Source organism: Panulirus ornatus, chromosome 13 (genome assembly GCF_036320965.1).
Source record: "Panulirus ornatus isolate Po-2019 chromosome 13, ASM3632096v1, whole genome shotgun sequence".
In the NCBI taxonomy this organism is placed as follows: Eukaryota; Metazoa; Arthropoda; class Malacostraca; order Decapoda; family Palinuridae; genus Panulirus; species Panulirus ornatus.
The window spans coordinates 11230370-11246414 of NC_092236.1; the positions used below are offsets into that span (position 1 = coordinate 11230370).

A 16045-nucleotide genomic window follows, 5' to 3' on the forward strand; every position below is an offset into this window, starting at 1 on the left:
TCCCTCTAAGGCTCAGTCGTATGTTGTTGATGCTACCTCGCTAATGTGAGAATGGTGAATATGTATAAAAAAGAATAATTGCCTTCATCCATTCCAGTCAGTACCCTGCCCCACAGGAAATAGCATTGCTACCCCCTGCTTCAGTGAGGTAGCACCAGGAAAACAGACAAAAAGGCCACATTCATTCACACTCAGTCTCTAACTGTCATGTGTAATGCACTGAAACCACAGCTCCCTATCCACATCCAAGCCCCACAGACCTTTCCACGGTATACCCCAGACACTTCACATGCCTTGGTTCAGTCCCTTGACAGCACTTTGACCCTGGTATACCACATCATTCCAATTCACTATATTCCTTGCATGCCTCTCACCTTCCTGTATGTTCAGGCCCTGATTGCTCAAAATCTTTTTCACTCCATCCTTCCACCACCAATTTGGTCTCTCGCTTCTCCTTGTTCCCTCCACCTCTGACACATATATCCTCTTTGTCAATCTTTCTTCACTCACTCTCTCCATACGTCCAGTCCATTTCAACACATCCTCTGCTCTCTCAACCACACTCCTTTTATTTGCACACATCTCTTACCCTTTCATTACTTACTTGATCAAACTATCTCACACCACATACTGTCTTCAAATATTTCATTTCCAACACATCCACCCTCCTCCGCACAACCCTATCTATAGCCCATGCCTTGCAACTGTATAACACCAATGGAATTACTATTCCTTCAAGCATACCCATTTTTGCTCTCAGAGATAATGTTCTCTCCTTCCACACATTCTTCATCGCTCCCAGAACCTTTACCCCCTGCCCTACCCTGTGACTCACTTCCATGGTTCCATCTGCTGCTAAGTCCACTCCTAGATATCTAAAACACTTCACTTCCTCCAATTTCTCTCCATTCAAACTTACATCCCAATTAACTTGTCCCTACTGACCCTAATAACCTTGCTCTTATTCACATTTACTCTCAACTTTCTCCTTCCAAACGCTTTTCCACTCAGTCACCAACCTCTAAAGTTTCTCACATGAATCAGCCACTAGAGCTGTATCATCAGTGAACAGCAACTGACTCACTTCCCAGGCCCTCTCAACAGACTGCTTACTTGCTCCTCTCTCCAAAACTCTTGCATTTACCTTCCTAACCACCCCATCCATAAACAAATTAAACAACCATAGGGACATCAAACACCCCTGCTGCAGATTGATATTTACTGAGAACCAATCACTCTCTTCTCTTCCTAATCATACACATGCCTTACATCCTTGGTAAAAACTGATAATTAAGTACTCTAAGATGTGATGGTGTACAGTGCATCAGATTGTGTAAGAAGAGGATCTTGAAGGGTCATCAGGGTTGTCTGCAGGTAGCAGCAGCTTAAAATTCATCTGGGAATTTAGAAACAACCCTGTCAGTCTTTGCTTACTAAGAAAGGCTTGGCAGTTGAAGATTCCCCCTCTGGTCTCCTTACAGTAGAAATTAATTTAGCCTCAGTGGCTTTAAATGGATTATGCTATATAGTCTACTGGTATCAGTTTCTGATTTTGGTCTTCCATCCATTGTCCCAGTATTTTCTCAAGCTTCTCTATCAATGAGTATCTCCTTCTGATTATTACCTTTATTGAGAGTTGAGTAGGCTTAGCCATGGAGCTTTTAATTTTCTGCCTTCCTCCTTATTAATTACATGCAGGAATTATTAATGTTATGCAAACAGTAAATTACTGTGGGACCATCATAACTCTCAAGCTGTCAGAGTATCAACAACTTGGTTAAAACCCTTACGTCATTCTTAGGTGTGTTCCTATGGAAGCTCTTCCAGGATGTGATGGAGGCTGCCATGATACGAGATATCAGAACCCAGGAAAAGAAATGAGTCAGTAAAAGAACTTGTCAGTAAACTGTCATATGGTGTGGGTGGCACCCATGCCACAGGTTACCCATGACTAGCTATAAGACAGTTCATTACATCTCAAGCAGGTGGACTATGAATTACCTTTCTGAGGACCATTTTCTCACCAGTTCATTTAACTGCAAAGCATGTGAAGTTTACAATGATATTATTCTTGGTAAAAAGTGAAAAAAAATATACATAAATAATTTATGAATAAATCTTTCAAAAAGAGGAAAGGGTGTAATAAAGATACTGGGTGATATTACAGAATAAATCACAGATTACAGTTCATAATTTCTTATCCTCTTGTTTTTGGTCTCATCCCACTCAAAACATTTTTTAACTACTAAAGTAGTTGAAGAAGAAACTTTTTGACAAGGATGAGAGCAAAAACATTCAGTAAACTATCTATCTCTCTGATGCCAGTTCCAACTGGAACTCCCTCTAAGAAGTGGCCACAGCAACAGTCTCTCCATAAGAAAAGAACTATATTGTTATTATTATCATACAAAGTTGGACCCCTTCTCCTGGGGTTTCTGTAGCTTCAAGACTGTGTAACAATCAATAGCAGGGAAAGGATGGACTCCTCTGGAGTGAGAAGTTCTTCAGTGAGATTATACTCCAGTGATACAAACTCATCAAAGGTGACTTTTCACTTGCAACACAACCTTAAGTGGGTGGAATTTGGTAATGCCACTGGCATCTATACTAATTTAATATACAATTTTAAGAGAGGAAGAAGTTACTATTTTATGAGAGACATACAATGAATAAGTTGGTTACCATATTTTTCAACTGTAAATGCCATCAACATTTACACAGCACTTCGATAAGCATCAATAATGTTTGACGTGAATTTCTTCTTAATTCGAGAATAAAGGTTAAAACACTGAAGTTCCAACCACAAGACACCAAGAAGATCATTGTCGAACACAACGACTTGAACAGGCGTAAACTTATGTCTCTGAAACCACACATAAGCTATTTGACCAAAGCCATGATACCTGAAATATAAAAAGTGACATTAATAGCAGATAATCATAAACTCAATTTATTTATTATATCCCATACCATATCTTTAAAATCTTAATCTTTTGAGGATGACATCTAAGATATGTTAAATACAATGGATGAGCTTTTCAGGTATGATGACTACCTATGAAGTTTGATTATGGAGGCTACATAATAGATTTCATGCCTTCAATCAAATGAAAAGTTTATCAATTTTCATTATGAAAACTCAACTCATAAGAAAAAAGTAAGGCAGGATATAGAGTAAAAGGTTTATAGGGGAGAAAGAACACTTCCCACATATTCCCTGAGCGTTGTGGAAGGTGGCTGGGGGGGGGGGGGGGGAATCCTCCCTCCCCCCCCCCCCCCCCTTTTTTTTTTTTTTTTTTTTTTTTTTTTTTTTTTAACTTTTCCAAAAAAAAGGAACAGAGAAGAAGGCCAATTGAGGTTCAGTCCTCTGTTCTTAATGCTACCTCACTAATACAGGAAATGGCAAATATGGGGGGGGGGGGGGGGGGTCTGGAAAGGTCTGTGGGGCCTGGATGTAGATAGGAAGCTGTGGTGTCAGTGCATTACACATGACAGCTCGAGACTGAGTGTGAATGAATGTGGCCTTATTTGTCTGTTCTCCTGGAGCTTCCTTGCTGAAGCAGGGGGTAGCGGTGCTGTTTCCTGTGGGGCGGGGTAGCGACAGGAATGGATGAAGGCAAGCAAGTATGAATATGTACATGTGTATATATGTCTGTGTATGTATACATGTATGTGTGCATGCATGGGTGTTTATGTGTGTGTGTGTGTGTGTGTAAAGTCAGGGGTTAGTGAGAGGACAAGAGCAAGGGAAGGAGTAGCAGTACTCCTAAAACAGGAGTTGTGGGAGTATGTGATAGAATGTAAGAAAGTAAATTCTCGATTAATATGGGTAAAACTGAAAGTTGATGGAGAGAGATGGGTGAATATTGGTGCATATACACCTGGGCATGAGAAGAAAGATCATGAGAGGCATGTGTTTTGGGAGCAGCTGAATGAATGTGTTAGTGGTTTTGATGCACGAGACCGGGTTATAGTGATGGGTGATTTGAATGCAAAGGTGAGTAATGTGGCAGTTGAGGGAATAATTGGTATACATGGGGTGTTCAGTGTTGTAAATGGAAATGGTGAAGAGCTTGTAGATTTATGTGCTGAAAAAGGACTGGTGATTGGGAATACCTGGTTTAAAAAGCGAGATATACATAAGTATACGTATGTAAGTAGGAGAGATGGCCAGAGAGCGTTATTGGATTACGTGTTAATTGACAGGCGCGCCAAAGAGAGACTTTTGGATGTTAATGTGCTGAGAGATGCAACTGGAGGGATGTCTGATCATTATCTTGTGGAGGCTAAGGTGAAGATTTGTATGGCTTTCAGAAAAGAAGAGTGAATGTTGGGGTGAAGAGGGTGGTGAGAGTAAGTGAGCTTGGGAAGGAGACTTGTGTGAGGAAGTACCAGGAGAGACTGAGTACAGAAAGGAAAAAGGTGAGAACAATGGAAGTAAGGGGAGTGGGGTAGGAATGGGATGTATTTAGGGAATCAGTGATGGATTGCGCAAAAGATGCTTGTGGCATGAGAAGAGTGGGAGGTGGGTTGATTAGAAAGGGTAGTGAGTGGTGGGATGAAGAAGTAAGATTATTAGTGAAAGAGAAGAGAGAGGCATTTGGACGATTTTTGCAGGGAAAAAATGCAATTGAGTGGGAGATATATAAAAGAAAGAGACAGGAGGTCAAGAGAAAGGTGCAAGAGGTGAAAAACAGGGCAAATGAGAGTTGGGGTGAGAGAGTATCATTAAATTTTAGGGAGAATAAAAAGATGTTCTGGAAGGAGGTAAATAAAGTGCGTAAGACAAGGGAGCAAATGGGAACTTCAGTGAAGGGCGCAAATGGGGAGGTGATAACAAGTAGTGGTGATGTGAGAAGGAGATGGAGTATTTTGAAGGTTTGTTGAATGTGTTTGATGATAGAGTGGCAGATATAGGGTATTTTGGTCGAGGTGGTGTGCAAAGTGAGAGGGTTAGGGAGAATGATTTGGTAAACAGAGAAGAGGTAGTAAAAGCTTTGCGGAAGATGAAAGCCGGCAAGGCAGCAGGTTTGGATGGCATTGCAGTGGAATTTATTAAAAAAGGGGGTGACTGTATTATTGACTGGTTGGTAAGGTTATTTAATGTATGTATGACTCATGGTGAGGTGCCTGAGGATTGGCGGAATGCGTGCATAGTGCCATTGTACAAAGGCAAAGGGGATAAGAGTGAGTGCTCAAATTACAGAGGTATAAGTTTGTTGAGTATTCCTGGTAAATTATATGGGAGGGTATTGATTGAGAGGGTGAAGGCATGTACAGAGCATCAGATTGGGGAAGAGCAGTGTGGTTTCAGAAGTGGTAGAGGATGTGTGGATCAGGTGTTTGCTTTGAAGAATGTATGTGAGAAATACTTAGAAAAGCAGATGGATTTGTATGTAGCATTTATGGATCTGGAGAAGGCATATGATAAGAGTTGATAGAGATGCTCTGTGGAAGGTATTAAGAATATATGGTGTGTGAGGCAAGTTGTTAGAAGCAGTGAAAAGTTTTTATCGAGGATGTAAGGCATGTGTACGTGTAGGAAGAGAGGAAAGTGACTGGTTCTCAGTGAATGTAGGTTTGCGGCAGGGGTGTGTGATGTCTCCATGGTTGTTTAGTTTGTTTATGGATGGGGTTGTTAAGGAGGTAAATGCAAGAGTTTTGGAAAGAGGGGCAAGTATGAAGTCTGTTGTGGATGAGAGAGCTTGGGAAGTGAGTCAGTTGTTGTTTGCTGATGATACAGCGCTGGTGGCTGATTCATGTGAGAAACTGCAGAAGCTGGTGACTGAGTTTGGTAAAGTGTGTGAAAGAAGAAAGTTAAGAGTAAATGTGAATAAGAGCAAGGTTATTAGGTACAGTAGGGTTGAGGGTCAAGTCAATTGGGAGGTAAGTTTGATTGGAGAAAAACTGGAGGAAGTAAAGTGTTTTAGATATCTGGGAGTGGATTTGGCAGCGGATGGAGCCATGGAAGCGGAAGTGGATCATAGGGTGGGGGAGGGGGGCGAAAATCCTGGGAGCCTTGAAGAATGTGTGGAAGTCGAGAACATTATCTCGGAAAGCAAAAATGGGTATGTTTGAAGGAATAGTGGTTCCAACAATGTTGTATGGTTGCGAGGCGTGGGCTATGGATAGAGTTGTGCGCAGGAGGATGGATGTGCTGGAAATGAGATGTTTGAGGACAATGTGTGGTGTGAGGTGGTTTGATCGAGTAAGTAACGTAAGGGTAAGAGAGATGTGTGGAAATAAAAAGAGCGTGGTTGAGAGAGCAGAAGAGGGTGTTTTGAAATGGTTTGGGCACATGGAGAGAATGAGTGAGGAAAGATTGACCAAGAGGATATATGTGTCGGAGGTGGAGGGAACGAGGAGAAGTGGGAGACCAAATTGGAGGTGGAAAGATGGAGTGAAAAAGATTTTGTGTGATTGGGGCCTGAACATGCAGGAGGGTGAAAGGAGGGCAAGGAATAGAGTGAATTGGATCGATGTGGTATACCGGGGTTGATGTGCTGTCAGTGGACTGAATCAGGGCATGTGAAGCGTCTGGGGTAAACCATGGAAAGCTGTGTAGGTATGTATATTTGCGTGTGTGGACGTATGTATATACATGTGTATGGGGGTGGGTTGGGCCATTTCTTTCGTCTGTTTCCTTGCGCTACCTCGCAAACGCGGGAGACAGCGACAAAGCAAAAAAAAAAAATATATATATATATTTATCCCTGGGGATAGGGGAGAAAGAATACTTCCCACGTATTCCCTGTGTGTCGTAGAAGGCGACTAAAAGGGAAGGGAGTGGGGGCTGGAAATCCTCCCCTCTTTTTTTTTCTTTTTTTTTTCCCCCAAAGAAGGAACAGAGAAGGGGGCCAGATGAGGATATTCCCTGAAAGGCCCAGTCCTCTGTTCTTAATGCTACCTCGCTAATGCGGGAAATGGCGAATAGTATGAAAAGAAAAAGAAAAATATATATATATGTGTGTGTGTGTGTATATATGAGTGGATGAGCCATTCTTCGTCTGTTTCCTGGTGCTAACTCGCTAACGCGGGAAACAGCAATCAAGTGTAATAATAATATCTCTGGCCACATTCTTTCATGCTCAGTCTCTAGCTGTCATGTGTAATGCACTGAAACCACAGGTCCCTATCCACATCCAGGCCCCACAGACCTTTCCATGGTTTACCCCAGACATTTCACATGTCCTGTTTCAGTCGACTGACAGCATGTCAACCCCGGTATACCACATTGTTCCAATTCACTCTATTTCTTGCACGCTTTTCACCTTCCTGTATGTTCAGGCCCTGATCACTCAAAATCTTTTTCACTCCATCCTTCCACCTCCAATTTGGTCTCCTGCTTCTCCTTGTTCCCTCCACCTCTGAAACATATATCCTCTTTGTCAACCTTTCCTCACTCATTCTCTCCATATGTCTAAACCATTTCAAAACACCCTTTTCTGCTCTCTCAACCACACTCTTTTTATTACCACACATTGTCCTCAAACATTTAATTTCCAACACAATAACCCCCCTCCATACAACCCTGTCTATAGCCCATGCCTTGCAACCATATAATATTGCTGGAACTTTATTCCTGAAACATAACCATTTTTGCTCTCTGAGATAATGTTATCTTCTTCCTCACATTCTTCACCGCTCCCAGAAACTTCGTCCCCTCCCCCACCCTGTGACTCACTTCCACGGTTCCATTTGCTGCCAAGTCCACTGCCAAGCATCTAAAACACTTCACTTCCTCCAACCTTTCTCCATTTAAACTTACATCCCAATTAACTTGTCCCTCGACCCTGCTGAACCTAATGACCTAGCCTTTGTTCACATTTACTCTCAACTTTCTCCTTTCACACACTTTTCCAAACTCAGTCACCAACATCTGCAGTTTCTCGCTTGAATCAGGCACCAGTGCTGTATCATCAGCAAACAACAACTGACACATCCCAGGCCCTCTCATCCCTAACAGACTGCATACTCGCCCCTCTCTCCAAAACTCTTGCATTTACCTCCCTAACCACCCCATCCATAAACAAATTAAACAACCATGGAGACATCACATACCTGCATTTTGAGACCCTAACTGCTCAAATCTTTTTCATTCCATCTTTCCACCTCCAATTTGGTCTCCCGCTTCTTCTTAGCCCTCCATCTCTGACATATATATCCTCTCTGTCAACCTTTCCTTACTCATTCTATCTGCATGTCCAAACCACTTTAACACACCCTCCTCTGCTCTCTCAACCAAACAATCCTCTTTCCTTTTCATTACTCACTCTATCAATATATTATCCCTAGGGACAGTGGAGAAATAATACTTCCCATGTATTTCCTGCATGTTGTAGAAGGTGACTAAAAGGGGTGGGAGCAGGGGACTGAAAGTCCTCCCCTCTAGGTTTTACTTTTCCAAAAGAAGGAACAGAGAAGGGGTTCAAATGAGGATTTTCCCTCTAAGGCTCAGTCTTCTGTTCTTGATGCTGCCTCGCTAATGTGGGGAATGGCAAATATGTATGGAAAAAAAATATATATGGGGACAGCCACAAAGCCACTGTACACACTGCAGTGTCTGAGGGATGTAATATCTGCACATTTAAGCCAGAACTATTTCTAAAATAAACTGCAAAGGATGTGTGTAATGCTGGACATGTGTAGATGCTTGGACCAGGGTTTAATATGATGATGCTGGCTAGGAGGAGTAAGTACATCAAGCACGATGGAGTTGCATGGTCTTTAAAAGAAAAAATACAGAGTGCATTTCCTTAGGAGTGGGGATTTGCATCTTCACCCTGAGTCCATCATCTCCATAAGATTTGGTAGAATGAGTGCCATATGTCTCTGACGGAAGGCATACGTTTCCATTGGGAATATCAGAGCCATCACTTGGTGGTGCCACTCGCTAACTCCAAGACAGCGGTAGGACATGAAATCCTTTTTGATGTATTACATAGGAATTTGCATCCTCTTCAAACATTAACTCCACTGAACTATGGCAAAATTTGGAAAGCCAGCACACAAAAGAAAACTGGTAAATTACAAAAAATAATTTGTAAATTTCCTGTACTGTACCTTTCTCTCAACAAAAGTCAACATACTTTTATTACAAATGGAAAGAATGTGACAAAAATGGTGATGGATCTTCAGACAATACTAAAAACAAAATAAGGACAACTATTTAAAAGCATATTCAATGTCAGGCACAGATGCCTGCTTCTATTACTGTAAATGAAATGTCTCCCTGTTCAAACAGTCTTTGACGTTACCACAGGAGAGTGGGTGAGACTTAAGAACGTGCTGGCTTGGGAGAGATGTAAATACTGCTTTGGCAGTCACTAATGATTCTGTCTCATCTTCTCATGTCAGTGGTGAATGCAATGGTCTGCAAGCCTCCACATTGTAAATGTTAGCTGGATATCATAGCTACAGTGACAAAGAGATGATAAAAAGAAAGCTAGAATATGACAAATGAATGAGGGAATTTTTTACCCTTCACTCTACTAACCTGGCCTTACTTTTGGAGGGTAGTCGTGTATTTGTGTCTCGATGGATTGCATCTGGAGGTTTGAAGGAATGCTCAGCAATCTGACATACAGGTATATCACTCATGGTTGGTTCAATACTTTTCAGGGCAGCGAGACTTCTCTGTTCTTCTTCAGAGGGCCTCACAGGGTATTTTAGTAGTATCTTTACAGTGACTTTGCTTGCATAAACATTTGCATCACCTGTCACCTAGAATACAACAAAACAAAAACAAAAAAAAACCAGTAGGAACATTGATCACAGTGAAGACACAAAAATCTAAAATAACCATGATACTACATGATTACCTATTGTGTATATCTATGTGCTTGCTTTTCTTCATTCAGAAGTTCATCATACACTTATATATGAAAGTTGCAATAAAGAAGATGGCACTATTAATTTTCAATAATGCTCAAACAACATCTACAAAACAAAATGCATTAGACACAAGAAAATGTCGTCAACATCAAATTTAACTACAGCCCCACTAATAACAAAACATTTAAGGGATGAAAAAATTCTTGCAAAGTGGCATGTTACAGTTATATGTGTCCACTGACAGTTAAAACTGCCTGACAGTGAAAATTCAAAACACCCAATAAACTCATACCACTCTGCACAGTAAATATGCTTGAAATCACCATAACAGCTAAACAGATAACCATGTCTGCATGTAAGAAACTGTAAGTCCTGTTCAGATGATGAGGATTCTTCTCTTGTGAAGTTGCAGTCATTTTAAAAGTGACTGCTTCATCCTTTACCATAAACATCTTTCCATCTGGTGTGGTTCTAACTCTAAAATACATTTTGACATTTGAGTCTACAGCAATCCAGCTTAATACTCCTAAGTGACCTCAACTCCTTCATTATTGCATGCACAAAAATAGAGTAATCCCTTAAAACACAGTTTATGAAATATTAAAAGTGTTTTTATTCAATTCCTTTCCTTGCCATTTGAGAGAATGTCTTCCCAAGCCCAAAAACAGCTAACATCATGGTTAAACTTGCTTATGACCCTTTCTGAAGAGCAACAAGGAAGAACAACAAATAAAGGATGTCATTGCTGCCTATGATTTTGCCTCACACAAATTTAAGGAAATGGATGGTGTCAAGAGGCATTATCCTGAGTTATGAATGCCAGATGCAAGAAGTATCTCAAGCCCCCTTACACACCATAAATGAATTATTTCATCCTTTTGCGATCATTTTTATCTTTTTTATTCAAAAGAGAAGGTTCTTCTAAACCCGAAAATAAATACAGATTTCCTATTTGTTGTACCTATGCCTCTTATAGTTAACTTATGAAAGCTGTATCACTGTGAATCATTGTTGCCAGATATAAAGGTACTTCAAACCTGCATTTTCTCTGCCTCAAAAACACAATTATATAAGTGTGGCTCATGGCAACCTAAGCACAGGCCACTGTGATGCTGTTTCTTTCCTTGCACTACTCAGCTTTTTGACATAATCTACTCATGTTTTTCCTAATACCTATAAACTACCCTTTTTAAAGGGTAGGTTTTTCATCTCAAAACTCCTGTATCATTCTTCAAGTTTTCTCCTCTATTTCTTTTTTTTTTCAAGTTTTAAATGAAGCCTGGCCTTAGCAAGGATTTTTGTTTATGAATATAGCTTTTAACATAAAAGTTAACACTGTACTCACTGAAATACATTAAGTTTCCACCCATCTTATTTATGAATTTATCATACTTAATTGCTGTTTCCTGCATCAGCAAGGTAACACCACACTTACTGATAGTTTCCACCCATCTTTTTTGTTCATTCATTATACTTAATCGCTGTTTCCCACATCAGTGAGGTAATGCCAGGAAAACAGACGAAGAATGGCCCATCCACTCATATACACACTAGCGCTACCTCGTGTGGTGACAGGAATGGATGAAGGCAGCAAGTATGAATTGTACATGTGTATATATGTATATGTCTGTGTATGCATACATTGAAATGTATAGGTATGTGTATGTGTGTGTGTATATACATGTGTATGTGGGTGGGTTGGGCCATTCTTTCATCTGTTTCCTTGCGCTACCTCGCGGGAGACAGCAATTAAGTATAATAAATATAAATATATAAAAAATATATAAAAAAAAGGGGGTGACTGTATTGTTGACTGGTTGGTAAGGTTATTTAATGTATGTATGACTCATGGTGAGGTGCCTGAGGATTGGCGGAATGCGTGCATAGTGCCATTGTACAAAGGCAAAGGGGATAAGAGTGAGTGCTCAAATTACAGAGGTATAAGTTTGTTGAGTATTCCTGATAAATTATATGGGAGGGTATTGATTGAGAGGGTGAAGGCATGTACAGAGCATCAGATTGGGGAAGAGCAGTGTGGTTTCAGAAGTGGTAGAGGATGTGTGGATCAGGTGTTTGCTTTGAAGAATGTATGTGAGAACTACTTAGAAAAGCAAATGGATTTGTATGTAGCATTTATGGATCTGGAGAAGGCATATGATAGAGTTGATAGAGATGCTCTGTGGAAGGTATTAAGAATATATGGTATGGGAGGAGAGTTGTTAGAAGCAGTGAAAAGTTTTTATCGAGGATGTAAGGCATGTGTACGTGTAGGAAGAGAGGAAAGTGATTGGTTCTCAGTGAATGTAGGTTTGCGGCAGGGGTGTGTGATGTCTCCATGGTTGTTTAATTTGTTTATGGATGGGGTTGTTAGGGAGGTAAATGCAAGAGTTTTGGAAAGAGGGGCAAGTATGAAGTCTGTTGGGGATGAGAGAGCTTGGGAAGTGAGTCAGTTGTTGTTCGCTGATGATACAGCGCTGGTGGCTGATTCATGTGAGAAACTGCAGAAGCTGGTGACTGAGTTTGGTAAAGTGTGTGGAAGAAGAAAGTTAAGAGTAAATGTGAATAAGAGCAAGGTTATTAGGTACAGTAGGGTTGAGGGTCAAGTCAATTGGGAGGTGAGTTTGAATGGAGAAAAACTGGAGGAAGTGAAGTGTTTTAGATGTCTGGGAGTGGATCTGGCAGCGGATGGAACCATGGAAGCGGAAGTGGATCATAGGGTGGGGGAGGGGGCGAAAATTCTGGGGGCCTTGAAGAATGTGTGGAAGTCGAGAACATTATCTTGGAAAGCAAAAATGGGTATGTTTGAAGGAATAGTGGTTCCAACAATGTTGTATGGTTGCGAGGCGTGGGCTATGGATAGAGTTGTGCGCAGGAGGATGGATGTGCTGGAAATGAGATGTTTGAGGACAATGTGTGGTGTGAGGTGGTTTGATCGAGTGAGTAACGTAAGGGTAAGAGAGATGTGTGGAAATAAAAAGAGCGTGGTTGAGAGAGCAGAAGAGGGTGTTTTGAAGTGGTTTGGGCACATGGAGAGAATGAGTGAGGAAAGATTGACCAAGAGGATATATGTGTCGGAGGTGGAGGGAACGAGGAGAAGAGGGAGACCAAATTGGAGGTGGAAAGATGGAGTGAAAAAGATTTTGTGTGATCGGGGCCTGAACATGCAGGAGGGTGAAAGGAGGGCAAGGAATAGAGTGAATTGGAGTGATGTGGTATACGGGGTTGACGTGCTGTCAGTGGATTGAATCAAGGCATGTGAAGCATCTGGGGTAAACCATGGAAGGCTGTGTAGGTGTGTATATTTGCGTGTGTGGACGTATGTATATACATGTGTATGGGGGGGGGGGCATTTCTTTCGTCTGTTTCCTTGCGCTACCTCGCAAACGCGGGAGACAGCGACAAAGTATAATAAATATAAATAAATAAATATATATATCCATAAATGTCCATACACACACATATACATACACATATCTAAACATATATACACATGTACATATTCATACTTGCTTGCCTTTCTCCATAATTGTTGCTACCCTATCACAAAGGAAATAGCATCGCTACCGCCCCCTCCAGCAAAGTAGCGCCAGGAAAATAGACAAAAAGGAAACATTTGTTCACATTAAGTCTCTAGCTGTAATGTGTAACGCACTGAAACCACAGCTCCCTATATATCTATCTACCCTATATCTCTGATGCCCATGCCCTCCAGGATCTCCTTCAAGGGGGTGGCTACAGCAAGTGTCTCCATAACTGGTGAATTCCTGTGCCACTTCTTTGCCTATAGTACCTCACCCTTAACAGGCCACTGGCAGAGGGCAACTGTGGTGCAGTGCTTCCAGAGGCTCCTACCTAATGTTCCTACTTACTACTTCTCCCTAATGTTCAAACTAACTACTTCTACTTAATGTTACTACCTATTAGTCCTACCAATGCTCTTTATGTTCCTACCAACTACTTCTACCTAATGTTACTACCTATTAGTCCTACCAATGCTCTTTATGTTCCTACCTACTACTTCTATTTCTTGTTCTTATCATTTTGCCAAAAGGCATGGCTGACTCATAGCATTCATTGCAGGAAAATCTAGACATGAAGAATAATTTGTAATGTTATGTGTGACAAAGAAAGATCGTATTATCTATCCATCTATATCTCTGATGCATGTTCCAATTGGAACTACCTCTAAGGGGTGGCTATGAAATCATTTTATTTTCAATTACACCCCTGTATATTATCAATTATTGTTTACAAGCAAAACTGTATGAACTTATCTGTTTTGCAAGCAGATTTACTGAAACTATATAAGGTATACTAGATCAGATGCTACCTAAACTACATCAGTTTCCTAATCTCAACAACTTTAGATTAAGTTTTCTCAAGTAAATACCTGTAGCAAATGTAAATTCAATAATAAAACAAATTAACTAAAAGTTTCAGCAGTTTTCTAATAGAACATTACCTTGTACCCATGTATTTCATTTTCATCTTTATATCTGAAGAGAATTATCTCAAGGCCATGTGAACCATACGTGCCTTGAAAAAGTCCGGGAGTGATTATCTGGTTTGGGATGGAGCCATCTTTTGCCCTCAAGGAAACAGGTATTTCACTAGGAGTTGGTAAAATCAGTGGCCTATGAACCAAACCATTTCTGTTGGATGAAAAACTTGTCAATATGAGCATACAAGTAAAAAAATTTGATATCATACATGTAGATTATTAAGAATGAAAACATTTTCCTAAAGCATGGAGAGCTTAATCAGCATCTGAAAAAAAGTATTTGCTTAGTGGGAAATAAAACAGTATTTTACCTCCAAAATATGGTGTATTTATAAGGATTCACCTTTACTTACCAAGCAGGAAGATGCTCATTCATTAGGATTAACAATCATATAACAACCCATCCAAGCATATGACATTCTGTGATTGAAGGTGAATAAAAGAAGAGGGGAGGAAGGATAAGAAGAGAAAATTAATGGAAGCTCACAGTGTATTCCTGACCTATGGACAAGCATTACAACCTTAGATATCTAAGGACATGCCTAATTAAAGAAGGAGGGTCTTGAAGAAAAACCTTAAAATACATCAAAAAAGGACCAACCCTTAACAACAATTTGATCACTGATTCTCAACCATCCTTTACTAAAGGTAGTACAAGGAAGATCAACTAAATCTAACCTGAGTTATATCCATATAAAAGTGTTTGTCTTAGTTGTGGAAAAACTAACTTCTTGAATCAGCAGGAAATTTTTCAAACTTTAACAGGCTTTAATGAGCCTGTATAACTAAACAAATGTTCTTCAATATAACTATCAGTGAGACCAAGGAAAACTTTACAAGTTCTAACAGGCCACAAATGATGATATTCTATTATCTATTTGTATTTCTGATGCCCATTCCTTTTGGAAACTCCCTCAAGTGAGTGGCCAAGACAAAAGTCTGCACAGCTGGTGAACTTCAGTGCCAATTCTTAGCCTTTAGTGCCTCACCCTTAACAGGCAACTGGCAGAGGGCAACCCTTATGCAGTGTTCCCAGAGACTTCTACCTAATGTTCCTACCAACTACTTCTACCTAACATTCCAACATATTACTTCTACCTTATGCTACCGCCTCATGTTCTTGCTTACTAATTCTACCCAATGTTCCTACATACTAATTCTACCAAATGTTTCTACTTAATGCTCCTGCCTACTGTTCCTACCTACTACTTCTATCTATTGCTCCTACCACCTTGCTAAAAGGTAGGGCTAGCACACAGCATTCATTGCAGGAAAATCTAGTTACAAAATAGTAGGAGCAATAGACAGAAGTATTTGGTAAGAACATTTAGGCAGGAGCATTAGGTAGAAGTAGCAGGTATGAGAATTAGATAGAAGTAGTCACTAGAAAAATTAAGTAGGTGCCTCTGCAAACACTTTATTAGACTTGCCTGGGCTGCCAGTAGCCTGTTAAGGGTTAGGCACTAGGTGCTAAGAAGTGGTACCAGAGTTCTTTAGTTATGGAGACTCTCTTTCCGTAGCTAACTGTCTGAGGAAGTTCCAACTGAAACAGGTTTCAGAGATATAGACATATAGATAGATAGAAGTGTTATGTGTGACACAGGGAGACTGTATGTTTGTGGACAAAATGCCAGCAGTCCATGAGTGGGGTATGCAGGAAAAGACAGAAGAGGGGAAACTTGACAACCACTGAAGTGCTGGCTCACTATG

General features: G+C 40.5%; 1 protein-coding gene across 11 annotated transcripts in view; it reads right to left on the reverse strand.

Annotated features, from left to right (window-relative positions):
• Positions 1-2094: 2094 nt before the first annotated feature.
• LOC139752741 (F-box only protein 31-like) overlaps positions 2095-16045 on the reverse strand; it is a 30167-nt gene continuing 16216 nt past the window's right edge. For all 11 annotated transcript variants that reach the window (XM_071668604.1, XM_071668613.1, XM_071668610.1 and 8 more), the window contains 3 exons: positions 14297-14486; positions 9497-9723; positions 2095-2903 (listed from right to left, as the gene is read on the reverse strand). In XM_071668604.1, coding sequence (XP_071524705.1) covers positions 2714-2903; positions 9497-9723; positions 14297-14486 — 607 coding nt within the window. In that variant the 3' untranslated portion in view covers positions 2095-2713. The remainder of the gene's footprint in view (positions 2904-9496; positions 9724-14296; positions 14487-16045) is intronic.